The sequence below is a fragment of the Mauremys mutica genome, chromosome 14 (assembly GCF_020497125.1).
Source record: "Mauremys mutica isolate MM-2020 ecotype Southern chromosome 14, ASM2049712v1, whole genome shotgun sequence".
In the NCBI taxonomy this organism is placed as follows: domain Eukaryota; kingdom Metazoa; phylum Chordata; order Testudines; family Geoemydidae; genus Mauremys; species Mauremys mutica.
Window position 1 is genome coordinate 42,208,055 of NC_059085.1, and position 26,468 is coordinate 42,234,522.

The 26,468-nt window shown below is 65.9% G+C and overlaps 1 protein-coding gene across 1 annotated transcript in view; it reads right to left on the reverse strand.

Moving 5' to 3' along the window:
• Nucleotides 1–362: 362 nt before the first annotated feature.
• Nucleotides 363–26,468, reverse strand: part of PIEZO1 (piezo type mechanosensitive ion channel component 1) — a 100,508-nt gene continuing 74,402 nt past the window's right edge. The window contains exons 17-51 of the mRNA XM_044986892.1: nt 26,364–26,446; nt 25,115–25,275; nt 24,637–24,813; nt 24,268–24,393; nt 23,642–23,842; nt 23,111–23,315; nt 22,241–22,345; nt 21,504–21,657; nt 20,863–21,106; nt 20,239–20,335; nt 19,220–19,388; nt 18,639–18,728; nt 18,287–18,375; nt 17,445–17,516; nt 14,727–14,827; nt 14,122–14,209; nt 13,597–13,671; nt 12,853–13,025; nt 12,663–12,775; nt 12,158–12,361; nt 11,226–11,484; nt 10,830–11,018; nt 9,758–10,109; nt 9,369–9,477; nt 8,933–9,080; nt 8,525–8,739; nt 7,919–8,077; nt 7,448–7,595; nt 5,134–5,322; nt 4,551–4,643; nt 3,636–3,808; nt 3,423–3,545; nt 2,720–2,799; nt 2,139–2,299; nt 363–1,473 (exon numbers count right to left, since the gene is read on the reverse strand). Coding sequence (XP_044842827.1) covers nt 985–1,473; nt 2,139–2,299; nt 2,720–2,799; nt 3,423–3,545; nt 3,636–3,808; nt 4,551–4,643; nt 5,134–5,322; nt 7,448–7,595; nt 7,919–8,077; nt 8,525–8,739; nt 8,933–9,080; nt 9,369–9,477; nt 9,758–10,109; nt 10,830–11,018; nt 11,226–11,484; nt 12,158–12,361; nt 12,663–12,775; nt 12,853–13,025; nt 13,597–13,671; nt 14,122–14,209; nt 14,727–14,827; nt 17,445–17,516; nt 18,287–18,375; nt 18,639–18,728; nt 19,220–19,388; nt 20,239–20,335; nt 20,863–21,106; nt 21,504–21,657; nt 22,241–22,345; nt 23,111–23,315; nt 23,642–23,842; nt 24,268–24,393; nt 24,637–24,813; nt 25,115–25,275; nt 26,364–26,446 — 5,614 coding nt within the window. The 3' untranslated portion in view covers nt 363–984. The remainder of the gene's footprint in view (nt 1,474–2,138; nt 2,300–2,719; nt 2,800–3,422; nt 3,546–3,635; nt 3,809–4,550; nt 4,644–5,133; nt 5,323–7,447; nt 7,596–7,918; nt 8,078–8,524; nt 8,740–8,932; nt 9,081–9,368; nt 9,478–9,757; nt 10,110–10,829; nt 11,019–11,225; nt 11,485–12,157; nt 12,362–12,662; nt 12,776–12,852; nt 13,026–13,596; nt 13,672–14,121; nt 14,210–14,726; nt 14,828–17,444; nt 17,517–18,286; nt 18,376–18,638; nt 18,729–19,219; nt 19,389–20,238; nt 20,336–20,862; nt 21,107–21,503; nt 21,658–22,240; nt 22,346–23,110; nt 23,316–23,641; nt 23,843–24,267; nt 24,394–24,636; nt 24,814–25,114; nt 25,276–26,363; nt 26,447–26,468) is intronic.

Consider the following 26,468-nt stretch of genomic DNA (forward strand, 5'->3'; position numbering starts at 1 on the left):
TCACCGGGGCCCTGCTGCAGGGCATCGGGCCTGCCTGTGTTTCCAGGGTGCTGGGCCCAGCTCTTGTTCACTGCCTGCCCCTGGGAGGCGCCTGCTACCTGCACCGGCGGGGAGGAGGAGACACCTCCCAACCCCCCTCCTTTTCACGCACAGCTGGATTGGGGCCCTGGGCCGACTCCCCAGTCTCGAGCAGGTGAGGCCAGGCTGAGTCGGGCCCTCGGACTGCGCCAGCCCCCAGCGGAGCCCCCAGCCGGGAGGCAGCTTCACGCCCGCCTGCGCAAGGAGATGGATTCAGTCAGTCACACTAACAGGCCGTGGCTTGGCTTTTATTAGAGATCTGTATAAATAAACCATTTGAATTTAAAAAAACCTACAGTCCAGCTGGAGCGAGCCCAGCCCCTCCCCCCGCCCCCCGGAGTGCCTGGGGGCCGAACCCGTCCTGGGGCAAGCCGAGCTCCCTGTGCTGGGCTGTCTGCTAGCACAGGGAGCAGTGGCTGCAGTAGCATGTCCCACGCCCTCTGCAGGCAGGGCAAGAGGAGCAGCAAGCCCAGCACCGCCAGGGGGACCCTCTGCTTGCACCCATGGGTGCTGGCCAGCGCTGTGCCGGGGGGGGGAGGTATTGCTTTGGAGTGTTAGTGCAGCCGCACTCAGGAGCAGGCCAAGGGGGCAGCTGGGCCAGGCTTTGCCTGCAGTGGGGTTGGGAGCGACTGCGGCCGGCTGGCTTGGATCCTCCTGCTGCAGGAGGGGGAGCCCATCTCCCTCCCAGGCGGGCCCAGCCGCTGAATGGGCTCCAGCGTGCACCCCCCCTGCTCTCAGGGGTGCTAACAGCCTGGCAGCAGCAGGGCTGGAAGGCACTGAGGTGGGGCGGGGGCAGGAGCGTGTCCCCACCCCGCTGAGGCGGGGGGAGCAGGACTCCTGGGGAGGGGGGTCTTCACCCAGCTGCCTTTAAAGGACGCACTAGTTGTAAAGCAGTTAAACTTCCTTTTAAAAAGCACAAGTCCAGCCTGCCCCAGCTGCCCCCTCCCCCCCCACAGGTGGCGCTGGGCACAGCTCGGACCCCCAGGCAGGGGGGGACCCCCTGGCGGCCAGGGGAAGGGGCTGGTGGATCGCCTGGAGCGCTCGGCCCGGGGCTCTCCGGCTGGGCTGGCTTAAGGCCTCAGTTGTGACGTTCCAGGGATTGGAGGGGGCCACCAGCAGCAGCCATGGCCCCGGGTGGCTCCCTGCTACTCCTTCTCCCGCGTCCACTTGATCATGGTCTCGGGCGAGCGGTAGAGGAAGATGAGCTTGGCGTAGAGCTCCTCCTCCAGCTCCAGCTCGCCCGTCTCGCGCACCAGGAAGATGTCCTGGCACAGCTTGAGGATGCGATCTACACACGGCAGCTCCTCGAACATGATGGAGTGCGAGATCTCGCTGAAAAAGCCCCGCACGAACTTGCCGATCACCAGCACGATGGACACATAGAGGCCCATGATCCTGCAATGGGGCAAGGGCAGCAGGGTCAGCCCTTCCCTGCCCCCCAGCACCGCGTTGGGGGCAGAGCCCTTCCCTGCAGCTGCTGGGCCCTGTGCTGAGAGCAGGCTCAGGCCCTGCTGCCTCGGGCCTGGTTCCAAGTGACGGGGCCGGCTGGACTCCCGTTGGGAAGCCGGTGAGCTCCAGGAGGCCACCCCGAGCGCACTCCTGTGCTCCTTGGGGTGAGGGATGGGGGGCACCGGGAGCAGGAGGCCGAGCTCTGCTGCCAGCATAGCTGTTTGGACCACAGTAGGGGACAGGCCAGGGAGTCCCCCCAGAAAGGCCTGCAGGCGGCAGGGAGTCATGCCCCACTGAGCCCAGGGGCTTCCCAGGGCCAGTATGCCCCCCTCATACTGCAGAGGGGGGCACCCTCCCTGCCTTGTACCAGCAAGCCCAGGGGTTGCCCTTATACTGCAGAGGGGGCACCCTGCCCATCTCCCCTCCTCCCCCCTGTACAACAGAGCCCTGGCTGATATCCCCTGCCCTGCCCCCATGCAGCACCCCAAGGCTGCTATCCCTCCCCTCCCCACCCTGCAGAGCCCGGGCTGGTGCCCGGTGGGGGCTGGTTGTAGAAGGGGCCCTGGCACTCACCCGTAGCCGGCCAGGAAGCCCAGGCTGGGTGGGCTGACCTTGTCGTTGAAGATCACCATGGGCAGGATGTTGCAGGCCTGCTGCTGGCACTCGCTCAGCCGCACCACCCACCACTCCAGGAAGCTGTCGTTGCCGCCCCCGGTGCCCACGCGCTCCCGCTTCAGCTGCACCTCCACGCCCAGGTAGCTCCTCTCCTCCTCTGTGGGAGAGGGGGGGGGTCAGGGCTGGGGGCTCCCCCCCCACTCCAGCCAGGCGGGACACCTCCCCCAGCACCTACCTGGCTGGCTTCCCAGGCACAGCCCAGCCACCCCCCAAAGCAGCTCCTGCTGGGCCATGCCTCCGGCAACCTCATCCCACAGTTCCTCTGCCAGGCCTGGCCCTGCAGCAGCACCCCCGTGGCCTGGCAGCCCAGCAGCTGGAGAGGCAAAGGGGGCCATTTTCCCCTTGGCTGCCCCCCTCCGAGGAACCGAGGCCCCAGCGCTGCCAGCAGCACAGAGACTGGGGACACCCGTCACCCTAGAAACCAGGGGCTGAGCCCCTGCTCCCTGGCACCCTAGGGCAAGTTCCTCTCCACACCAAGCAGCCCCAGCCCCCACGGCTCAGACTCCAGCCCGCTCACCTGGCAGCAGCTGCTTGACGGGGTTGGCCTCTGGGCCGTTGGGCGCACGGATGTACGTGGGGAAGAGATGGGGGACTTGCCTGCAACACAAAGGGGGGTGAGGGGAGCCATGCCAAGCGTTCCTGCACCTCTGGGGGTGGCCAGGCCCTGGGGGGAGCTGGGCGCAGGGTGACGGCTGGGGGGCTGTCAGATGGCTCGCACGGCGCCATTTCCCGCTCCCTGACAGGCCATTCCCTCCGCACGGCGCAGGCTGGTTCCCTCCCGGCTGCGCTGTGGGGATGGGTCTTGGCTCAGTGCTCGGGAACGGGCCCGCAGGCCTCGCTGGCCCCAGCCAGAACCTGCCTTTCATGGTGTTCACCCCTGAGTCACCTGGGACTCCACCCCACCCGTCACGCCACTCAGAGTCCTGTAGCTGACTCTGACCTGCCCGCATTATCGGGCCCAGGGCCAACCCCCCACTCCCCAGAGCCCTGCAGGGAGAAGCTATTCCTCCCCCGACCCCCGTGATGTGGGGCCCCAACGGCCCTGGCACTCCACTGCACCGGCACTGCTGCTGGGCGGCCGTGTGATGCCCTGGCACCCCTGCCACTGGGCAGCCGCTGCTTCATCGCAGGGCGGGAAGGGGATAATCGGAGGCTTCCAGCCCCTCCTCTGCTCCCCCCGGTCTGTCCCTGGGGCGGGGCGGGGCGGTGCCCGCACTCACACGGGGGCGTCCCTGGTTCCCTGCAGCAGGTTGGCGAGCTCGGTGCGGACGGGGGTGCCCGGCTGCAGGTCGGTGGTGTGCTTGTCGAAGGTGTGCTCCACGGTGCCACCCTTGCCCAGGTCCCTGCCAGGAGAGAGGGGAAGCAGGGTGAGCTTGGAGCAGGGCACAGGCCCTGGGGGCGGCAGGGGCCCCCCGCCTGGTCCTGGCCAGTACCTCTGGAAGGTCCAGGTGAGCCGCAGCGTGACGTCCGACGAGCCGTTCAGCAGCTCCCGCCGCATCTGCTCGCGGCTGGGGGGGCTGATGCTCCAGAGCGAGCCCGAGCTGCCCTCGATGCGCGCCGTGACGATGTCCTCGTAGCCGTACAGCGTGATGAACTGCATGGCCACCTGCCAGGGCGAGAGAGGTCAGGGCCCCCGGCCCAGCCACGGTCCCTGCCCCACCCCAGACACAGCCCCTCACTGACACAGGGGGTGGGGAGAAGACCCCACCCAACAGCCCCGGCCCCAGCCCCGGCCCCCACCCAACAGCCCCAGCCGCCGGGGTCGGGGAGAGACCGTCAGGGTGGGAGTGTGGGGCAGGGCCCCTGCCTGACAGCCCCACCCCTCACTGACACCGGGGGCAGGGAGAGACCGTCAGGGCGGGGGTGTATGGCAGGGCAGGGACCCCGCCCAAAAGCCCTGCCCCCGCCCCAGCCACGGCCCCCCCATCACTGACACCGGGAGTGGGGAGTGACCATCAGGGTGGGAGTGTGGGGCAGGGCGAACAGGCCCCTGGGCTGGAGCAGCCGCTGCCTGTGTGCACATTAGGGACAGGCAGGCGTGGGTGCGACTCCCGCTGGGTGCAAAGGGGGCAGGCTGTGGCCTGGCAGCAGGAGCAGGGCACGGGCAGCCAGCACTGGCAGCAGCCCCGCTCCCCACTGGGAGGAGATGGGGACGCTCGGTCCAGCCCACGCCCATGGGTACCTCCCAGCATGGCCCCTCTGTGGGAGAGGATGGGTTAGCATGAGCACCCCCAGCCCCCCACACTCACCCCCCCTTCCAACCTCCCCCCAGCCCACCCCCTGGGAGCCTGCCCCACACTACGGCTCCGCCCGGCCACGCCCCCCACAGCTGGGGGTGGGCCCCTTACCGGCTGCCTTTCAAACTGGTTGGTGAGCGCCTCGTAGTCCTGGGGCGTGAAGGGCTGGATGGACTGCTGCTGGGCGCTCATGGTGAAGAGCGGCTGCGAGGCAGCGGAGAAGGGGAGCCGGGGTTAGGCAGGGGAGCGGGCGGGGACAGCCCCAGCACTGGCACCCCCCAGGGCAGCCAGGCAGCAGCACCAGCCTCCCCCTGCCGCGCTGCACCCACTGGGAACCCCTGGGGCAAGGCTGAGCAGGAGGTCGGGCATCCGGCCGAGGGTCTCGAAGCATCCTGCGGACCCTGCGTGCCCAGGGTTACGGGGGGCAGGCACAGCCAGGGAACCCAAGAGTCCGGGCCCTTACCCTGATACCTGCCCTCCCTGCAGCGAGGGGTGCACAGGGCGGCCGAGCCAAGCACAGGCCAGGCCTCCCCGACTCCCTATCCCGCCACGGGGGAGTCTGAGGCCAAACCCAGAACGGTTCCCAGCCCCCTCTCGCCACCGGGCAGCCAGAGCTGAGCAGGGCCCCGGCACCACCCTGGTGGTGATCAGAGCTCCCCCCCGTGGGACGCCCGGGGCCTGGCCTGGCCATTACCTCGTAGCCCCCCAGCTGGAGGGTGACGGTGACGTCGATGGGGTGGTTGACCACCCCCACCACGGAGCGCACCAGCGACATGAAGAGCAGCGGGAACCAGATGATGCAGATGAGGAAGAGGATGATAAGGCCGCCCATGCCGTACTTGACAATCTTCTTCTTCTTCTGGCCCTTGGGCTGGGGGTATTTCTGCGGGGAGAGGGCGGGCTCAGCTCGGGGCCAGTGGGGCTCCCAGCAGGCACTGGCCAGGCCTGGGAAGGGACAGACCCTCTCTGGCGCCCCGCCCCGGTGAGATGGTTGCGCTAATGGCTCAAGGCCTTTCTCACCCTCCGGGGGACGAGGATCACGCTCAGTTAAAACCTGAGTGACTGCGGAGCACATGGTCTCTCCCCCCCTCCCCCGGCGCGGATACCCCTCAATCCCAGCCCCCGGCCCCCGTTATTCGACCCTGGGCTCCTTGCAACGCAGCTCAGCTGATGCCCAAGCCCCAACCCACAGCCTCCTGCTCTGCCAGTCCTAGACTCCGCCAAGCAGGGCCGCCAGCTGAATCAGATATGCCAGGGACTGAGCTGAGATCCTCAAACTCGTTTCACTTGTCCTGGAACTCAGAGCCTGCTACACCACCCAGCCCCCTGCCCTAACCAGCTCACCCACCCTGCCCTGCCCCCTCATGTTCTCCACCCCACCCTGTCCCTAATACCCTTTCAGCTTCAAGTCCCCAGGCCTGGGCATAAGAATGGCCAGACTGGGTCAGACCAAAGGTCCATCTAGCCCAGTAGCCTGTCTTCTGACAGTGGCCAATGCCAGGTGTTTCAGAGGGAATGAACAGAACAGGGCAATTATCAAGTGATCCCTGTCGTCCACTCCCAGCTTCTGGCAAATAGAGACCCAAGGATACCCAGAGTGTGGGATCTCTGACCATCTTGGTTAATAGCCATTGATGGACCTATCCTCCATAAGCTTATCTAGTTCTTTTTTTTAGCCCTATTATAGTCTTGGCCTTCACAACATCCTCTGGCAAGGAGTTCCACAGGTTGACTGTGCGTTGTGTGAAGAAATCCTTCCTTTTGTTTGTTTTAAACTTGCTGCCTATTAATTTTGTTGGGTGACCCCTGGTACTTGTGTTATGTGAAGGGGTAAATAACACTTCCTTATTCACTTTCTCCACACCAATCATGATTTTATAGACCTCAGTCATACCCCCTGTTAGTCGTCTCTTTTCCAAGCTGAACAACCCCAGTCTTTTTAATCTCTCCTCCACATGGAAGCTGTTCCAGACCCCTCATCATTTTCATTGCCCTTCTCTGTACCTTTTCCAGTTCTAACATAGCTTGTTTGACTGCTGCTGCACATTGAGTGAATGTTTTCAGAGAACTAGTCACAATGACTCCAAGATCTTTCTTGAGCGGTAACAGCTAATTTATGTACCGTTGGGATTATTTTTCCAGTGTGCATGACTTGGTCCGTAACATGTGGTGACATGGTCCCAGTCAATACAGGGATAGTTGAAATCCCCCAGGATCACTGGGTTTTCTGTTTTCGTAGCCTCTCAAATCTCCCTGAGCATGTCACAATCCCCATCACCACCCTGGCCAGGTGGTTGGCAGTACCTTCTGACTGCTATGCTCTGATCCCGCAGGCATGGAATTCCTAGCCTCAGAGATCCTAAGGGACGGTTTGATTCATTTAAGATTTTTACCGTATTGACTCTGCTTTCCCACACAGCGCCACTCCCCCACTAGGGCGATCTACTCTGTCATTCTGCTATTACTGCGCCTCATTGATTATCACCGTTCCACCAAGTGTCTGGCATTCCTATTCGATCAATAGCCTCATTTCATGCCAGCCGTCCTAGATCCCCCGTCTTAGTGTTTAGGCTGCCAGTATTTGTAGAGAAGCACTTGTACATTGTGTCACTATTCAGCTGCTTGCCTTCCTGTGTTATATTTAAATGAGAGTCTTGGATATTTGACTGTACCTCACTAGCTCCTCCCTGGACGTTACTAGCTTCTTTCCTGTCCTATTTCCCAGGATACAGAGTTCCCCTTCAATGATTTCACCCCTATGGGATGTGTCTGCCTGAACCGTGTGCTCCTCCACACCTGTCGGCTTAGTTTAGAAAACCCTCTCTGACATTTGTAGCTATACACGCCAGCAGTCTGGCTCCACTTGGGTTTAGGGGGAGCCCATCCTTCCTGCCTAGGTTCCTCCTTTCCCAAAAGGCGGGGGGGGGGGGGGCGAGCATGCCAGGTCTCCGTTTCCAGCACGGCATGGTGCAGGGTGGTGGGAGGGCAGCAGGGACGGGGAGCCCTACCTTCTCAGTCTCCCGGCTGCACTTGATGATGAAGATGTTGGCGTAAATGTCCTCCACGCACATCCAGTTGGAGAGGGACAGGGTGGTGTCGGTCCAGACCCAGTCCATCACGGCCCGCAGCTCCACTAGGAAGGGCACCAGGCGAAACCTGTCGTGGGCAAGGGGAGAGTGAGCGGTCACCGGCTGCACCCTGGGGGGAACTAGCTGCCCTCTGTCCACCCTGAATGCCCCTCCCCAGGATCTCCTGCTCAGGGGCAGCCCTGGGGTCCTGGCCACATGCCAGGCTGGTCCATCCCATTCTACCTCCCCCAGGGTCCTGGGAAGCACCCCTTGGGTACAGGATCCTTCTTCACTCCTGTCCCTGGCATCGGTGCTGTACAGTCCCTGCACACTCCTGGGGAGTGAGGCTCAGGGGCAGGGGGGCCGGGGTGGAGCCCACCCTGGCTGAGATCAAAGGCAGGTCCCCGTTACCCTTGGAAGAGGAAGAGGTTGAGGTGGTTGTATTTCTTGGTCAGGAAGTTGCCCAGGATGCGAGTTGGGTAGCCGCAGCGGATCTGATAGGCCGACAGAGCGAAATAGATGCACTTCACGAAGTACCACAGCTGGGCTACTGTGTTCAGGCTGAACATCCTGCAGGGGCAGAGCCGGGGGGAGAGACGTCAGCAAGACGGGGAGGCCGGCAGATGTCAGGGCAATTTGTGCATCACTACAGTTCTCAGCTCCCGCCTGGCCGGGCCAGACCCCGCACAGCCTGCGCATTAAGGGGCTGGGTAAGGAACAATTCGCACTGAGCGCGTACGTCCTGTCTGCAGATGCTCCTCCATCTAGCTGCACCCCCCAGGGAATGACCTGCCCAAAGAAACCAATGGCAAGATGGGAATAGAACCCAGGCATCCTGACTCCCTAGAACCTGGACTTTGACCACAGGGCCACCCTCCCCTCTGGAACTACGAGGGTCTGGGCTGGGAGTCTCTGGAGCAGAGCGCTGGGCAGTGCCCTCGTCTTCTGGCCCGCTGGGCCTGGGCTGGAGCGAATGAGGTGCCCGACGGCTGCCCCACCTCCCCGAGGCCGCACTACCTTTCGGTGACCGCTGGCAGGATGAAGAACATCCAGAGGTGGATGCCGAAGACCAGGATGACCTGGAAGATGAGCTTGCCCAGCACGGTCTTGCGGAGGTAGAGGGCTCGGTCGATGACCATGGTGGAGAACTGGATGAGCAGCATGACCAGGAAGGCCTCTGGCACCTGGTCGTCCGACAGCGAGGAGGTGATGTCGGCAGCGGCCGAGTGTTTCTGGGGGAAGAAGAGAGATGGGCCATTACAGGGCACAACGCTTAGCCGTGGGCCCAGCTGGGCAGTGCAGGCACCAGCCCCGCAGGGAGGCTGGAGCAGGTTAGCGAGGCGGGGGTCTGGCCCAGAGCAGTGGGCGCTGCAGGTCCCCGGGGGAGTGGCCAGCCCAGCAGCCCAGCCCTGGGGCCCGGCTTACCCCAAAGGCCCAGAAGCCGAAGATGATGATGATGAAGTCGACCACGTCTGCCAGGAACATGAGGGCGTAGACGTCAGTAGCAGCCTGATACTTGGTGTGCAGGATGGCACAGAAGAAGCCCCGCAGTGGCTGGTACATGTTCTGTGCCCTGAAAGTAGGCGAGGAACTCAGACCGGTTGGGCTGCTCAGCCAGGGCACCCCGGGTCCCCCCAGGCAGCTGAGGGGCAGGGCCCTGCCCCCCGGGTCCCGACAGGCAGCCAGGGGCCCGCCAGCAGCCATCCAGCAAATCAAATGCTTGGTTCATAGAAGTGGGCATCTCCTCCGGTCCCGCACCTGACAAATCTCTGGGGAGGGGGTGGCGGGGACAGGGTCAGGGTGTGCGGTGGTGGCAGGCTCGGAGGCTGGGGCCCTCCAGCTGAGGGTTGGGGTCACTTACACAGCCAGGAGGCAGAGCTTGACTCTTAGCCCGGCAGCCTTCAGCTTCTCCCGGGCTGGGCTGTGCTGCTTCTCTTCCTTCTCCTTCTCCTTCTCCTCCTCTTCCTCCTCTGCCGTTCAGAAATCAAGGGTTAGCCCCCAGCATGCCCGGCCCTGGTGGGCTGGGGGCAGCGAGCACGTGGGCTTCTGCCTCTCGGATGGGTGGGGCGAGAGAGCTCTGTGCTCTGCACGGACGGGCACCCCCCAGCCCTCTCTGGCAGCGGGTCCCCACAGTGCCAGGCTTTCTAAGGGGGATCCCAGCAGAATGGCCCAGCGACCCTGCCAGGGTCCTTAGCGCCCCCCCGCCAGTGGGGACTGTGCTCGCACCCCCGGAGCCCCCCACCCATGTACCTGCCACTGTTGCTGCCGCCTTCCACTTCTTGGTCCACCTCCTCTTCTCCTTCTTCTTCCGGAAGCGCAGGTGGCTCCCCTTCTCCCCGGCCCCGGCCCCCTTCTCCTGGAGCTGGGGCTCCAGCGCCAGCTCCAGCCCTGCTGCCACCACCTCTGCCTCTGCCCCTGCCCCGTTCGCTGCTGGGGGCTCCGCACCGTCCCCCCTGTCCAGCACGGGTGGCGGCTCCGCCCGCTCGGCCTCGCGCTTCTCCTCCTCCGCCCGCTCGGCCTCGCGCTTCTCCTCCTCCGCCCGCTCGGCCTCGCGCTTCCACTTGGCGAAAGCATCCTCCTTGTGATCCCACAGGCCGTAACACTGCAGGGGAGGGAGCACCCAGGGTCAGTGCCAGCCAGCTGGGGCTGGGGGGCTGGGGGTCGGGATCAGGGCACTGCGGTGCCCAGCCTAAAGCTTGGCATGGCGTGTCCGGCTGTGCTATCCCTCACCAGGCGCTTCCCAGGATTCGGAAGCTGAACCCCCTCCAGTGAAACAAGCCCTCCCCCACGACCTCGGTGTGTTGTCAGAGGCTGGGCACCAGACACCTTCCCCCAGCTAGCACTGTGCCCCATCACCCTCCCGCTTCCTTCCCAAATCACTAACCACTTAAGGTACCACCACTGGCACCTACTGAAATCCGGGGGGTGACACCCCCCTCCGAGCGACTGTCTCCAGCGCCCTGACCTCAGGCAGATGTGCTGGACTGGTTACACTGGCCTCACTGCTCCAAGATGGCCAGAACCACGAGCGACTGATTTCTGTGCCGAGGTGCCGGGGAGCCATTCAGAGGCTATCTGGGCCCCCACCTGGTCCTATGCCCCCAGGGGTGTACCCCTAGCTTTGGGAAAGGCTGCCACCCCAAATTCCAGCACCCCACCTCTGCTACCAAGCTTCCTGGAGCTTGGTGGACCCAGGACTAGGGCCGTCCCCTGCCTGGGGCAGTGAATCTCAAGGCCTGGCTGCCAAGAGTTCAGGCAGGTGGCCCCATGGCAGCTCAGCCACAAGCCGTACACATCGGCCCCAACGTCCCCCAGCTCTTACCAGCAGGAGGGAGCGGTGGAAAAACAGAGCCATGAGCTGGACGAGATCAAACTTGAGGTAGCGGTCGCTCTTCTCCAAGCCCAGGATGCGCGGCGGGAAGAAGGGCTTGGCATCGTTTCGCACCAGTGAGGAGTAGCTGTTCCAGGGGAAGAACCCGAACTGGAAGAGGTATTTCACCACCACCATCACCTGCGGAGGGTAGAGGGGATCAGCGGGGAGCCCCAGAGCTCAGCCGCAGCCACACGCCTCACCCCACCGTGCAGCCAGGCAGGACCCAGGGCTCAACAAGCCCTGCCCCAGCCCACCGGGGGGCAGAGCGAAGGCTGGCTTCCCTGCCGGCACATGGCAGCGCCTGCATTTCCAGCACCCAGGAGCCAGCCTGGAGCGGGCACCCACCTCGGTGAAGACAATAGCCGTCATCCAGAAGCGCTTGCTGGGCCGCGGGATGGAGAGCATGGCCCACAGGAAGACCAGGATGGGCAGGAAGAGGGAGATGACGGACGCGGACACCATGTTGTTGAGGATGATGATGAAGTAGCAGAGCAGCTCGGAGTGGGCGGCCACGAAGTGGTACAGGGCCAGCAGCAGCCTGAGGAAGCGGTTCTGGGACCGGTAGAACTGCTCCGACTCCTCCAGCTCCTGGAAGTACTTTTGCCTGGGAAGCACAGAGCCAGATGTGGGCTGATCCTCCTGCCCGCGGGATCAGGGGATACGCTTGGTGCGCCCCAGTGTCACCCTCTAGTGGCTGAGCCCAGCGACTGGATAAGGGGCCTGCTCTGCTACCAGCTAAGGGAAACCCTCTCCCATGGCAGAGGCCTGTGTTTGGGGTCCTGCCCCCCCTGGAGCGAGTGCCATTTACACAGGAGCTGGGTCTTCGTGTACAGGCCTGCTCTGCCTGCCGGGAGCCTAGCAACGCCTTCCCCAGCGCCTGCCGCCCTTTCACTGCCCGTCTTCTGGCTCCGGCAAGCTGCACCGGACTCCAGGAGCCCAGAGCAAAGGGCTCCCCTTCTCCCAGGGCCTGGCTGAATCCCTGGGAGATCAATGCACAGACCGAACCGGGTCTCTCACCTCCGCGTGCAGAGCACGGAGCCCCGGGGGTGCTGCCCGGAGCTTCCGGCCATGGGGGATGGCGGAGCAGCCACGGAGCAGCGACTCCTGCCACTAGAGGCCGCCAGGCACACCGGGGAACCGAAAGAGACATCCCGGTGAGCAGGTGGCTGCTGCAGGCTTCGGAGGCAAGGTCCTTCCTAGCCAGAGCCATGCTAATTTGCATGGCTTTCCCACAATGCTTTGCATGGACCCGGCTCTTACTCTGAGCTTTCCGCTACCTGTTGGAGAGCAGCTCGCTGGCCGTTCGGGTCCGGTTCTTGGGATACACCAGGAGCTCCTGAGACCCCTGGATCCGCTCCACATCCTCCTGGGAGACCAGGGCCATTATCTGCTCCTCACTGTGGTAGCCGGTGGTCAGGGGGGAGGTGGTGTCGTCCGTGCCCTCAGCCCCACTGCTGAGAAGGTCTCCTCCGTCGCACCCACTGGGAGGGCAACAAGCACAGGGTCAGGCTCTCCCTGAGCAGCCCCCTGGCCTGGGCGATGCTGGGCTTCAGGGGGGGCATGGCAGGGTTGGGGTGGCAGGGGGAGAGCCATAGTGCTGCCCCCGGTGGTCATGCAGCAGCAGCACAGGTGGCAGGAGGAGAGGAGCAGCAGACCTGGCTGCCATGGGGGAGGGATCACCTGGGGGGCAGAGAGGTGGCCGGAGAGGGCACCAGGCTGCAGAGAAGGAAGCTGAGTAACCCGGCTCCCTACCCGGGCCCCCTAGGCCATCTATGCACCTGCCTTGAAGCCATGCTGTTGTGAGAGTCCACGGTAGTGGCCGCCTGCAGGCCTGTTTCGTCGCCCGGCGCCGGCTGGTACAGGTCGTCCAGGACCCCGCTGTGCACCTCGTCTCCCTGCCAGGGGAACAGCAGCGTCAGCCAGCGTCCCTCGGCCTGGCGCCTGCAGCGCTCCTCCCCCCGCCCACACCTACCTGGCACAGCTTCTGGGTGAGGACGTATCTCTCCACCCACAGGACAGTGGACATGTCCCTGTGCTCCTTGGTGAAGGCGTGGAGCCACTGGGTGAGCCCGTCCACCGTGGCCTGGCACAGCACCCACAGGAAACGCACCATGTTCAGCGCCCGCTGCACCATGTTGCTTCTCTCTGCAGGGACGGGGAGAGGGAAGGGACAGCTGCTTTCTGGAACCGCGGCACCCAGCTTCAGGAGGGGCCCCCATCCCCCCAGAGGTCAGGGAGGGCCCTGGCTGATCTCCGCCACGGCTCACTCAGCACCTGGCTGCTCTCACAAGGGCCTGGCAGCACCGCAGGTGAGGTGAACCCCAGGCACCTGGCTGCGTCCCCGGCTCCGCGCCCAGAGTGGGGCTGGAGGCCCACACGGCCCTGGCCTTACCACGCTGGGCTTAGGGTGAGTGGTGCCCCCTCCCTCCTGCCGGGCACAGAGCAGGGTCCAGTCTGGCAACCCCCCCCCCCCGTCAACCCCCTTGGGGCATGGCTGCGCTGCCCTGTTGGCTGTGGGCACGTCCCCTCCCCAGGCCCTGGGGGAACAGGGCAGGTCGTCCCCATGGGGAGCGCTCTCTGGCCGATCCCACTCTGGGTGTGTGGGGGGAGGGAGTGGGGCCTTGCACGGGGGGGAGGCAGTCAGGGCTATGGGGTGCCGGTGCCATAGGGGACGTGAACCCCCAGCTCTCCCCATCTCCCAGAGCTTCCCACCCACCTGTGTCCTCCTCCTCTTGGTCCTCAGGCTCTTCAGGTGCCTCAGCCTCACAGACGTCTCCGTCTCTGCCATCCCCTGCAAGGCAGGGCAGGTTACACCCCTCAAACCCAGCCTGCCGCCCCCAGACGGTCACGCTCAGCCTCCATGGGGCTCGCCGGCATCACCCCCTCGGGCTGGCCCATGACAAGGCTCCTCTGGAGCCTGTGGGCAATGGGTGGGGAGCAGGGCCCCTCTCCAGCAAGGATTACCACATACGTCCTGGGGAGGGGAATGGGGCCCCAGAGAGGAGGGGGGAAGGACGGGGAGGGGAATGGAGCCATTGGGGTCAGGGGGAAGGACACCCCTTCCCCGCGTGGGGTCGGGATGCTGCTGGTCTCCCCAGGTGTGACACCCCCTCCAAGGGACAGGGCAGGGCTCCTCCCAGCTTGGGAAGGGACATGCTGCGAGCCCAGAGGGCTCCCTGCCCCCCTCGATCTCAGCCAGGGTGAGCTGGGCAAGGGGCAGAGGAGGGCAAGGCAATCCCACCTGCTGGCGACTCAGCGTCCTCCCGGTCCTGCCGCTGCCGCTCCTTCAGTGCAGACTTGGTATTGGTCACCCAGGCCTGATACGCCAGCTGGAGCCGAGAGACAAGGGGCAGAGCTCAGCGTCCGGCAGCTGCCGGCCCCACCGCAGGCACGGCCTGCCCAGGACCAACCTGCCCCGCTGCCCCTCCGTGTGAGCAGAGGGCTGGCGGTTCCTGCCCAGACATGAGCTTCCCAGAGCTTTGTGCCAAAATATCACCAGGCTCCACAAACTCTCTAGGGTGTCTGCAAACCCGCCTGGCACTGGAGTCTGGTCCTGTCTCCCCGGGGATGGCACTGCCACGCTGAGCCACCACCAAGGGAGTCCAGGGGCTGGCCCTGCAGCCTGGCCGAGGAGGATGCGGGATGGAAACGGACAGGCACCGAGGGGAGAGCTGGGGGCAGGGGATGGGGATGGACAGAGGAGAGACAGATGGATGAGGACAGGGATAGGTGGACAGAATGCGGCTGGACGGACGGGCAGACGGGCAGAGCGGACAGACGGACGGACACCCTGTTTGTCCAGCCATGACCACGGCTAGCAGGTGGCCGGCAGGGGGCTGCCCTTACCTGGAATGCACTCTGCTGGGCTGGCTTCTGCTCCTCCAAGCTGGCCTCCTCCTCCTCCTCGCTGTCCGACTCGAAGAGGAAATACTCACCCGAGTGCAGCACTGTGGGGAGCCGGGGGAGACAACACACAACAGCCGGTGTCATGGAGGGACCCGGGAGGGAAGGTCCCTGCCCCCACCCCCCTGACTCCTGGTGGGGGGCGGGAATGGCGCTGACGGCTCTGTGGGGCTCTGACCAGCACAGCCCAGGATAAGGGGAAGTCAGGCCTATGGCCCGGGGGCAGAGCCAACCTGGAGGCTGCCCTGAGTGCGGCGTATCTCAGGGCACCATCAGTTCAACCCAGAGAGTAGCCGCTTACCCCCATCACAGTGCTCCTCCCGGCGGGCTCCACACGGACTCCACCCTCGCTGCGCGTGTGAGACCCGAGCCTGCCCATGGGGCCCTGGCTGCACCCTAGATGTCCTCGCACCCCCACCCGAGGGCACAAAGGGAGCCCAGTGCCCCAGTTCCTTCCCCGGGACCCCAGAGGAGCAGTGGGGAAAGCGGGCAGGGCGTGGAAGCCACATGGACGCCCCAGCTCGAGGAACCACTCTGGCTGCCCAGCCGGCTCCCACTCCTGAGGGCTCCCAAGCGTGGAGGTGGGTAGAAATTCACCAGCAGGACGACCCTGCCAAAACGGGCCTCCGATCCGGACGCCTCTTCCAACGAGCAGCGTCTTGGAGGGGGGTAGCCTGAGCTCTGCGGGGCTGCCCTGCCTTTGAGAAACAGGGACGTTCTTCAGGCAGGCCCCAGAGGCTGCCTCAGCTACCATGGCACGGTGGGTCGAACACGGCTGGTTCCTACCATGTCTTTACCCGTGGAGAACCGCTGGGGGGTGCCTGTGGCCCCTGGTCTCTATCAACAAAGGCCACGTGCAGCGTGGGGGTGCCCTGGAATTATTCTGTTCTGCTGGCGTGACTCACCAAGCTCCCTGTGAGGTCTCTTCCTGCTACCTCTCATGGACTCCTCTTCCACTGCGCTACTGAGGCAGGGGAGGGGTAGGGTGGGAGCTGAGCCCTGCTCTGCCCAGCACAGGAGGAGGAAGAGGACTTTACTTCCTCCGAGGGAGGGATCCTTCTATCAGGCCCCGGTGGAGGAGAGGACAGTACTAGGGACACCTCCCTTATCCTGGCGTACCGACGTCTCCGACACTGACCATTTGGAAAGGCAACCTCGGAGAGAGAGGTGATGGCTATTTGACCCACAGATAAATCGCTCAGCACCCGCTCTGGCTTAGATACCAAGAGAGCTGGTGCCATGGTGCCAGGTCCCACAGGTGGTTCCCAGGCAATCGGCACAAGGCAGGATGGCACGGTGGTCCGAGTACTGATACCCGTGGGGCCGGGGGCTGGTATCAAGAGTGACACGGACCGCTGTGCTCTTGGAGGTCGGTCCTGAGGCACCAGACACGGGGTTTCCAGCCTCTGGCCCTTTGCACGTGGAGTCTGAGACGAGTCACAGGTCTGTCGTCTTGCGGGTCGACCTGAGGGTCCCGGAGACGCCGCCCTGGAGCAACGCTGCTTCAGCCCTGGTCACAGGACGGTGACGCTGGGGTGGTGGCAGGCAAACAGGGCTTTGAGTAGACGCAGCCTGGGAGCTGGGCGTGGACTCCGGGGCACTGACCGAGAGACGGCGCCCTGCCTGAGCCCCTCTTGGAGCCGGGGGAGGCTGGATCCAATCTCTCGAGGGACAGCTCCAGGCAGGCGTCCCTCGCACCATGTGCACTTGGAGAAAGAGCAACGGGCAGCTCGTCCCTCTGGCCGCATCCCTCTCGTACGTGGGCCAGGCGCTGCGAGGGGCCATCGCGAACAGGCTTGGGAGTGTGCCACAGGGCAGCAGCCTGAACCCCCCCTTTATGCCCTTGGGCGGAGGGTTGGGAGAGGACGGCCCTATACACACTGATGGCCAAAGAATCCGATCTCACGCACCCACGCGCCAAGAATGGAGTCCCTGAAGAGCCACCGAGCGCTCTGCCGGATGAGCATTAAAACAGCTGCATCCCAATCAGTCAGTCACCGACCAGCCCTGGAGCCCGCGGCTAGCGCCCTGGGCGCAGCGCTCACAGAGCACGCTGGCACCTCTACAGCCCGGCACGCGGGGATTTTCAGGGACCATGTGCCAGTTTGCACCAGTGACTTCCCCAGGAGGAACCAGTGCGCACGAGCAGCTGAATGGCACCCGCCCCTGCAGGCAGGGCCCCAGGCGAGTGCCCCGGGGCAGCCATTCTGCACACAAAGTAGCTGCACGGTTAGCGCACGAAACCAGTCCCCGCCTAGGTTTAAGCCTGAAGCCTGGTTCCAAGGACCCTCTGCTGGGGGGGGAGATTGTCCCAGGACTTGCCTACAAAGGGGCTCCACTGGGCACCTAGGATTTGTCCCCAAGCCCCTCACCGATTAGTACCGACAAGCACAGAAACACCAGGTTAGCGCCCCGGGGTGTGGGTGGGAAGCAGAGGGGCTCGGGGCCATGCAGGGCAGGACAGACCACCAGCACCGGTGCCAGCCAGGAGGAAGGCACCACTGGAGCTGCCGCCATGGGGCTGCAGAGGGGACGGGCGAGCCGGCAGATCGGCCGTGCCCCTGCTGCAGCCCCCCGCAGGCGTTAGTGACCCCCCAGCAGAAGGGTTAGAGCCGAGGGCAGTCGCCCGTGTTAGTGCCCCATGCTGGGGACGGGCTGTACCTGCGGCATGGTCTAACCAGGGCCGCCACCAATTCTTCCTCTGCCGGGAAGGGTCCTTCTCGCCACTTGGCTCTGCGGAACGGGCACATCGGAGGGTGAGGACCACGTCTGCCGGGGCAGGATGCCTGTCGGCCGCAGCAGCTCGCACCCAGCCACTCTGCCCCACGGCAGCCAAGACCGTAGCACAGAGCTCGGCATGGGGCAGGGCACGGCAGGCGAGGTGACAGGCCACGTCCAATGCGCTGCGTGGAAATGAACACGCCCGGTGTGCCTGACCCAGCCTCTGAGGCTGCTTGGGGGCGAGTGGGACAGGGAGGGAGGACCCCGAGCTTGCTCGCTCTCTTCGCGGCACAGAGTGGTGGCCCCAGCAGCGCCCAGGCCAGCGAAGGAACTAGCGCTGCTGTGGGGCCATGAACCCCGGGGGTGGCACCATCTGAGGGCAAACAACCTCGCTGCACTGCTAAGGGAGGGTCTGGGGGAGAACCGGGCTGGAGGTGGGGCTTCCCGGGGCAGGGGAATGACAGACACATGTGGGAGGGAGGGACAGACAGATGTTTCTGCTCAGCGTGGGGGGTTATGGGCCACCTGACTCTCCAGGACACCGGGGGTGGGCCATGCAGCCCCACCCTGTGCACCCCAGGTCCCCAAAAGCCACTGCCAATTCTCTCCTGCCCTACAGCCCGTCCTACCCAGCCAGGCTCCCATGGGGATACCAACGGGTAAAGGGCACTGGGTGCACACGACTCCCTGGGGGGTGGCAGCAGGAGCTAGCACTGGGCTCGAGATGCTGCCGCTCCTATGACGCCAGGCTGCGTGCCCCTGGCTGGCCCTGCCACTCTCACCTGGCTGGTCCTCGTCCGGGGCCTCGGCGGAGTCGCTGCGGCGTTGCCCCAGGTGGTACTTCTCCTGCTTCGCCCGGATCCTCTCCATCCTGCAGCCACAAACACAGAGCAGCTGCAGGCGTTGTCACTGTCTGTCCCCTGGCTCCGGCCGTCTGTCTGATCGCAGGCAGCACGCAGGGGCCCCAGCCATGGGTACAGGAGACCTTCTCCTTGCCCAATTCCTCCCCTACCCCCAGCTGGGGGGGGTCCATCTCCCCCCACGGAGCCAGGCGGGCAGCCTCCCAGGCCCCCGTTTGCAGAGGGCAGCGAGAACTCCCGGCCCGGGCCCGGCCCACCCTCTCTGCTGACTCACTGCCGCTTGAGCTGGGCCAGCGACTTCTCCTCGGCGTGCCGGTGGGAACTCATGCTCTTCAGGGTTCTGGCCTTGTACAGCGCGAATCCTCTGCGGAGACAGCACGGGGCAGTGAGCCAGGGCACGCCCCCCCCCACCCCGCACGCCGCCCCCCACCCGGGCGCTGCAGGCACCTGCCCCAGAGCACAGCGAGACAACCTCCGCCCCCAGGGCACCGCGCCCAGCGCTCGAGGCACGAGGGATCCAGGAGCAGAGCACTGGCACCTCCAACTTCCCCTGGGGCCCCAGGGAGCCGGGCTCTCCAGTCCCTGCTGGCCTCTGGGAGGGGGCCCACAGGAACTAGGGCCTCCAGTCCCCAGCACTCCATGGGAGCTGGGGGAAATGCAGCCTTCAGCCTCTGCCAGGGGCACAAGCAGGGAATGCCACCTCCATGCCTAGGCCGGTTCTCAGAGCACAGGCTGGGCCAGAGGCAGAAGCGCTGGGGATCATGCCTCACAGGGAGATCCCCCCCACCCCCGCCACTGTGAGGGGGCTCCCAGCCTGCCCCACCAGCATTCATCCCCTGGCCGTGCCGCCCCCACCTGGAGGCCTGCAAGGCTGAGGCCTGGAGCTCCGTCATGACGTGCAGGAAATAGTAACTGAGGAAGACTCTGCGCTGGAGAAGGAGGAAGAAGAAGCAGATGCTGTCCCAGATGATGCCAGCCTCCTCCACGGGCAGCGAGCAGTCCTGGTCCTTGCCCATCTCCTTGGCTGGCAAAGCAGAGAGACGGGAGCGTTCAGGGCACGAGGCGAAGCCCAGCAACCGCAAGGAAAACAGCAGCACAAGGCTGGGTCGGACTCCGTCCCCCGCACTAGGGCTATGTCTACACAGCACACTAACCCAGGTCCTGAATCAGGTTTGAGCCCACACCCCCGTTCTGTCCACACACAGATCTGTCTGACAGGTCACAAGCACTCAGAAACCAGGTCCTCGCGCCCTGCTAGGGGGGAGGGTCACAGCCTGAGTCCTGTTGTGATCTGGGGCCCCGCCCCATCGCTGCACAGTGTGGGCACAGCTCAAGCTGCGGACCTGGCTCAGGAGGGCTGCACAGCGCAGTATGGATGTGCTAGCACGGCTGAGAGACCCAGGCTCAGCACCTGTAAGCCCAGGTTTACAGTGCAGTGTGGACACTCCAGGGCAGGCTTGAAAACCCCGAGTCTACAATGCAGAGACCCTGGGCCTCAACCCCCACGCTGCATTATCAAGATCTCCGGGGCTCAGCCCCCACCTTCTGGACACTGGGAGACCTCAGGCTCCCCTCCCAGAGTGCTGGGCCCCCCACTTCCAACCCCACAACACCCTGAGCCTCGGCCCCTCCCAGCCTCTTGACACTGGGGGACCCCAGGCCTTAATGGGCCAGCCCCTCCCTGGTACTGGGATAGGCCCATGGTCCAAGCCCCTGGCATACAGTGGGGGGGGGGGTGAGAGAGCAGGGGGGCTAGTAAGAGGCTTCTGCTCCCCCCCCAGAGATACTGTCCAAGCCTGAGATGTCTATGGCCGTGCCCGGGATGCCCAGCACAGCCTGCCCGCGGGCGCTCTGCCCAGCAGACGGATACTCACGGTCATAGTAGCCCTTGACAGTACAGACCAGGCTGAAGAGCTGGATCACCCAGCAGAAGTTGCTCTGCATCTGCTGCACGAAGACGCAGGAGAGGAGCTGCCGGGACAGAGTGGGGGAGGGGGTCAGTCCCCCCTCACTGAGGGCCCCCGGGACCATTTCCCTCCTCCCATGCTGCCCACTCGGGCCCCTGCCACTCTGCTGCACACTCCCCTGGGTGTAAAGGAAACATGCCCAGCCATGCCCCGCCAGGGCTTCCGAAAGGACAGGCAGAAGCGGGGCTCCCACAGGGGCGTGTGAACCATGCCCAACCCATCTGGCTCCAGGGCCACCCGGGGCTCTGAATTCTGCACGGACAAGGAATGCAGAGCCCCCCTCGCCCACCCAGCCCTGGGGAATGTCTCCATGGGGCCAGGGGAGCAGGCAATGGGCAGATCACCAAGGAGGAAAGGTGCCAGGGCAAGGTGCAGAGTGGAACTGGGGCTGGCCCCAAAGAGGGTGCATGGGGGTGCTAAGAGGGTGCTCCCTTGGGCTCCGGCAAACCCAGCAGTGCCCCTGCCCGCTAGGGCTCTCCCAGCCGTGCCTGGTGCCCATTCCCAGGGGGCGTCGGCGGGGGCAGTGCTCACCGACAGCATGTTCTTGGAGATGATGACGGTGACGTTGTAGAGGATGAGGCAGTCCCAGAGCACCAGCCGGGCCTTGGCCGGCTTGCGCAGCATGGCCGTGCCGGAGAGCAGCAGGTAGAAGCAGGCCAGCAGGTAGCCCAGGCCGAAGATGCTGATGCGGGTGGCACCGGTGATGAAGACCACGACCAGGACGAACCAGAAGAGGTAACGGAACACCACCACCTTCAGCATGTCCAGGTACGACCTGCAGCCGGGACAGCCGGCTCAGAGCAGCGCCGACAGCCCTGGAGGCGCGGGCCAGGGGCGGCCCTCCCAGCCTAGCCCTGCAGCACAGCGGGCAGCTCGGTCCTGGGCCGCTGGGCGTCTGGGTGGCAGGACACCCCTTCCCCAAGGAGCAGAGCGAGAGGCCCCACAGGCCACCAGATGGTCTCCATGCCTCATCCCCTCCCTGTGGCCCTCCACCGTCAGAGTCATGTCCTGCTCCCCTGAGCCAGGGCCCCCCAGCCCCTCTGCCCACTGCTTTCGAGGGAGCGGGCCCTGCACCCTCTGGCTGCTTCGGCACAGCCCCGCGTGAGCCGGGAGTTGCCCAGGCCAGGCCAGACCAGGCCCCGCTCCCTGCGCAGCCCCGGGGAGCCCCCTACCTGCAGTTGATGAAGTTGGGCACCGGGTTGGGTCTGCCCCTGGCCAGCTCCGGCTGGTCCGTGTTCTCCCCGGCCACCCTCAGCCACTCCTCCGTCCGCTCGGCTGCAAAGACCTGCCACTGCTGGGAGGCACAGAGCAGCAGCAGGAAGTCACCTGCAGGGAAAAGAGAGTCAAAGGGACCCCACCATGCCACCACCATGAGCACCTTGGAGAATGAGCTGGAAGGACCCCAGCCAGGCCTCTCCTCCAAGGGGGCAGACCCCAGCCAGGCCTCTCCTCCAAGGGGGCAGACCCCAGCCAGGCCTCTCCTCCAAGGGGGCAGACTCCAGCCAGGCCTCTCCTCCAAGGGGGCAGACCCCAGCTGGGCCCCTCCCCCTGCCTGGGAGGCACAGCTGGTTCTCACCTCCAGGGAAGCTGCTCCCCGTGACATGCCCAGAGGTGCAAAGCGCATGGTGAATACCCAGCTGGCCGGGTCATGGGGCCAGTGGGCGAGGCTGGCAGCCAAGCTCCTCTGGCTAGCAGGGGGGCTATGCAGGGGGAGAGTCAGGCCTGTGGCAACCAAGACTCTGCTCCCAAGGCCTGGAACGAGGCATTTCCCGGAGGAGCCAGTGCACTGCTTTGTGGCTGGCTGCGGCTGGGAGGGTGGGTGGACAGACGGACGGGAAGCACCAGTCCCGTGGGGAGCAGAGGTGCCGCGTGGGCCGGGGGCACGCCCAGGGCGAGGATGGGCACTCACTGATGAGGTTGGTGGAGTTGGGCGCCATGTAGAAGTCAGGCAGGTACATCCATTTGATGAGAGCCGAGTTCATGGGGATGGAGCGGCTCCACCTCCAGGGATAGTCTGCCAAGGAGAGGAGAGGTCACCGGGGGAGGGGGGCACACGTGCCCCCACCATGCCCATGTGTCTGCTCCCGGGCCTGCTACAGAGATGGGGGTTCGATAACACACGAGCCTCAATGCTCCCCCCAGCTACTCCCAAGACCTTGTCCATGCAGAGATCGGGGGGGGGGGGGGAGGAGAAAAGGGGGGTCTTACCCATGCAGAGATCTGGGACAAGGGGAAGGGGGGGTCCCTGCCCGTGCAGAGCCGGGGGGATGGGAAGGAAGGGGGGGTCCCTGCCCGTGCGGAGCCGGGGGGAGGGAAGGAAGGGGGGGTCCCTGTCCGTGCGGAGCGGGGGGGATGGGAAGGAAGGGGGGGCCCCTGCCCGTGCAGAGCCAGGGGGGATGGGAAGGAAGGGGGGGTCCCTGCCCGTGCGGAGCTGGGGGGTGGGAAGGAAGGGGGGGGTCCCTGCCCGTGCGGAGCTGGGGTTGGGAAGGAAGGGGGGGGTCCCTGCCCGCGGGGGGATGGGGGGTGGGAAGGAAGGGGGGGTCCCTGCCCACGGGGGGATGGGGGGTGGGAAGGAAGGGGGGGTCCCTGCCCGTGCGGAGCTGGGGGGTGGGAAGGAAGGGGGGGTCTCTGCCCGTGCGGAGCTGGGGGGGTGGGAAGGAAGGGGAGGTCCCTGCCCGCGGGGGGATGGGGGGTGGGAAGGAAGGGGGGGTCCCTGCCCATGCAGAGATTTAGGCTCCCAAGCGTCCCCGCTGTCCTGGTCCCGGCCCCCGGGCCTCACCGATGCAGAGGGCGGGGGGGATGCCCACGCACAGCAGGTACTGGTAGAGCAGGAAGAGGGCCAGGAAGAGGCAGTACTTGGGCCAGAGCCTGGCGATGGCGGCGCGGCGGCGGCGGGTCAGGATGACGACCAGCCAGCAGCCGTGCAGGATCACCATGAAGTTCATGCGCTGCCCGATCACGTTCACCGTCATGAGGAAGCAGACCTGGGCGGGGGGAGACGAGGGGCTGAGCTGCTGGCAGCCCCGTGCCAGGGGGCCTGGCTGGCGCCGCCCTCCCCACGCCGAGCCAGCCGAGGGGGAGAGAACCAGGGTCCCGCTGCGCCCGCAGGGTCCCCCCTCCTGAACTGCCCCCCAGGGAATCACCCCCCAGGGGGAGTTAATTCCCCACAGCCGGTGCCCGAGCGTTTCCGAAGGCAGGGTCTGGGCGGGGGGGGGGGGGGGGGGGGGGTTGTGCCATGCCGGGGTCCTGCTCACAGAGCAGGGGAGCGCCCGCTCCCAGAGACCCGCCGCGCTCAGCCCGGCCCTCTCACCTCCAGGCCAAACTTGTAGTAGAAGTAGTTGATGAAGTACTTGGCGCAGCTGACAAGGCCCCGGTCCAGGTGCTCACGCGACGCCTCCTCGAAGAGCGTCTGGGTGGCAGGCAGTGCCAGCTGGTACTGCCTGCGGTAATACTCCTGGCGCCGGTACACAATGGCCTCGAAGACCAGCAGCATCAGCACCAGCAGGTGGTTCTGCAGGGGAACGGCCCAGGGTGAAGGTGAGTCCCAGCCGGGAGCGAGGTCTCGGGGCATCGCGGGCAGGAGGCTAAGCAGCCATGTCCCAGCCCCCAGCTTGGGGTGGCAGAGAGGCAGGAGGGGTCACCCCGCCAGCCCTGCCCACGGCCCACATGGATTCACCAGCTCTGCTGCCAACGCTGACCCCGGCGGAGGGGCAGTCGATTCCCGTTTCCACTGGGCCAGTGTGGACAGCGGGTGAATGCGGGTGGGCTGGCGGGCTGCTGCCTCCAGGGGCTCAAATCCTGTCTTGGGCCCCATGGGAGGAGCTGGGGGTCTCTGCCCCAGGCCCGCTACGTGGGCATCCCCAGCAGGAGCAGGTCAGCAGCCTAATGGGCAGCGAGTCCAGCAGAGAGCAGGGGCAATGCCCTCGAATCACCCACCTGGATGTAGCCCAGGTTGGGGAAGCCCTTGCGGATGCCGAACCAGTTGGCAGGGTCCACGGGGCCCCGGTAGAGCGTGGAGTTCTTCACCTCCGCCCCCAGCAGGTTGGTGTCATTCAGCTGAGGCTGCGGAGCAAACACACAAAAGGGGTCAGCCCTCCGGCAGGGGGTCCCCGTGATTCTCCGTCGGACGAGGGGCGTCAGACCCACCAGCTGCCAATCCCTCCCACTGCCCCGCGCTGTCGTGGGGCGGCAGCCGGTGGCAGCTCCCTGGGGCAGGATGGAGGGAGCCCCGCCGCCCTCCCAGGGCTGCCTGCTGCGGGAGCCCCGATCCCCTCCTGGATCCCATCCCATCCTTGCCCCACGCACCTGGGTGCAGTTGCTGGAGTACTCGCGCGGGTCGACGGCCTTCAGCTGGTAGAGCATCTTGCAGACGATGATGATGCAGACCCAGATGGTGCAGAGGCAGGAGGCCATGTGGCGGAAGCGGCAGTAGGGCAGGGCAAAGGCCCACAGCGCCACCAGCAGGAAGTTCATGACCGACACCTGCAGAGAGCACGTGGGAGCGAGGGCAGAGCTGGGGGCGCTGGTCAGGGGCCCCCGCCTCCAGCCTCACTGCGGACAGCCAAGGCCCCCCACGGAGTCACGTGGCAGCCGAAGGAACCCCCGGGCAGGCTAGTGGCCCGCCCCCACCCTGACGCAGTGCTCCCTCCTGCCCCCAGAATCCCTCCCCCCCTACGGGGCCCTCCCCAGGGCTGCCAGAGGCCGATTCCCCAGCAGCAGCTCCAGGGCCCCAGGGGCATTTTCCTTTCTGGGCTCCCGAGCTCGCCCGCCCATCCCCCGGTACCTCCTGCAGCGCCACCCACACGGTGTAGAGCGCCACCAGCTTGAGGACGTGCAGCTCCAGCAGGCGCCGCACAAAGACCTGCCCGCGGGTGAGGATGTCGGAGAAGGTCCAGCCCAGCACCACCAGGCGCTCCAGCACCAGGCCCCACTTACTGGGCACCGCTGCAAAGCAGGGCAGCTCGTCACGCTGTGCCTCCCCTCCCCCACCTGCCGGGCGCGTCCCCTCCCCCACCTGCCGGGGCTCCCTGTCCCCTCCCCCACCAGCGCCCCCCACCTGCCCGGGGCTCCCTGTCCCCTCCCCCACCAGTGCCCCCCACCTGCTGTGCGCTTCCCCTCCCCCACCAGCGCCCCCCACCTGCCGTGCCTTCCCCCTCCCCCACCTGCCCGGGACTCCCTGTCCCCTCCCCCACCAGCGCCCCCCACCTGCCCGGGGCTCCCTGTCCCCTCCCCCACCAGCGCCCCCCACCTGCCGTGCGCTTCCCCTCCCCCACCTGCCCGGGGCTCCCTGTCCCCTCCCCCACCAGCGCCCCCCACCTGCCCGGGGCTCCCTGTCCCCTCCCCCACCAGCGCCCCCCACCTGCCTGCTCCCTTCCCCTCCCCCACCATGCCCTCCCTGTCCCTCCCCCACCAGCACCTCCCACCTGCCGTGCCTTCCCCCTCCCCCACCAGCCCGGGCTCCCTGTCCCCTCCCCCACCCGCGCCCCCCACCTGCCTGGGGCTCCCTGTCCCCTCCCCCACCTGCCGGGGCTCCCTGTCCCCTCCCCCACCAGCGCCCCCCACCTGCCGTGCATTTCCCCTCCCCCACCTGCCCGGGGCTCCCTGTCCCCTCCCTCACCAGTGCCCCCCACCTGCCCTGGGCTCCCTGTCCCCTCCCCTACCAGTGCCCCCCACCTGCCGTGCACTTCCACTCCCCCTCCCCCTCCCCCCACCAGCACCCTCCATGTGCCCTGAGCTCCCTGTCCCCTCCCCCAGCAGCACCCACCCCATGCCCTGGGTGCCCTGCCCCTCTCTCAGTAACCCCCCCCTTGTGCTCTCCCAACCTCCTTCCCCACCAGCCCCCCGGGCAGGCCCTGCACTCTCCCTGCCCCCTCCCCCACCAGTGCCCCCCCCACCCTGCAGGCTACCTCCCCTCAGCTCCCTCTCCCTTCCCAACATCTCTCCCCCCAGAAAAATGGCCCCTCCCCCACAGTCCCAGCGTACCCCCAGTCCCCCCCCGCTGGACACTGCCCAGGGCCCTGAGAGGCGTTTACCTTCCCAAGCCGAATCGGAGTCGCCGGGTTCAGCCTCCTCCTCCGCATGGGGCAGCAGGTGGCTCCCCCGCGCCTCCTCGCACCTGCAGCCGGGGGGGGGGAGGG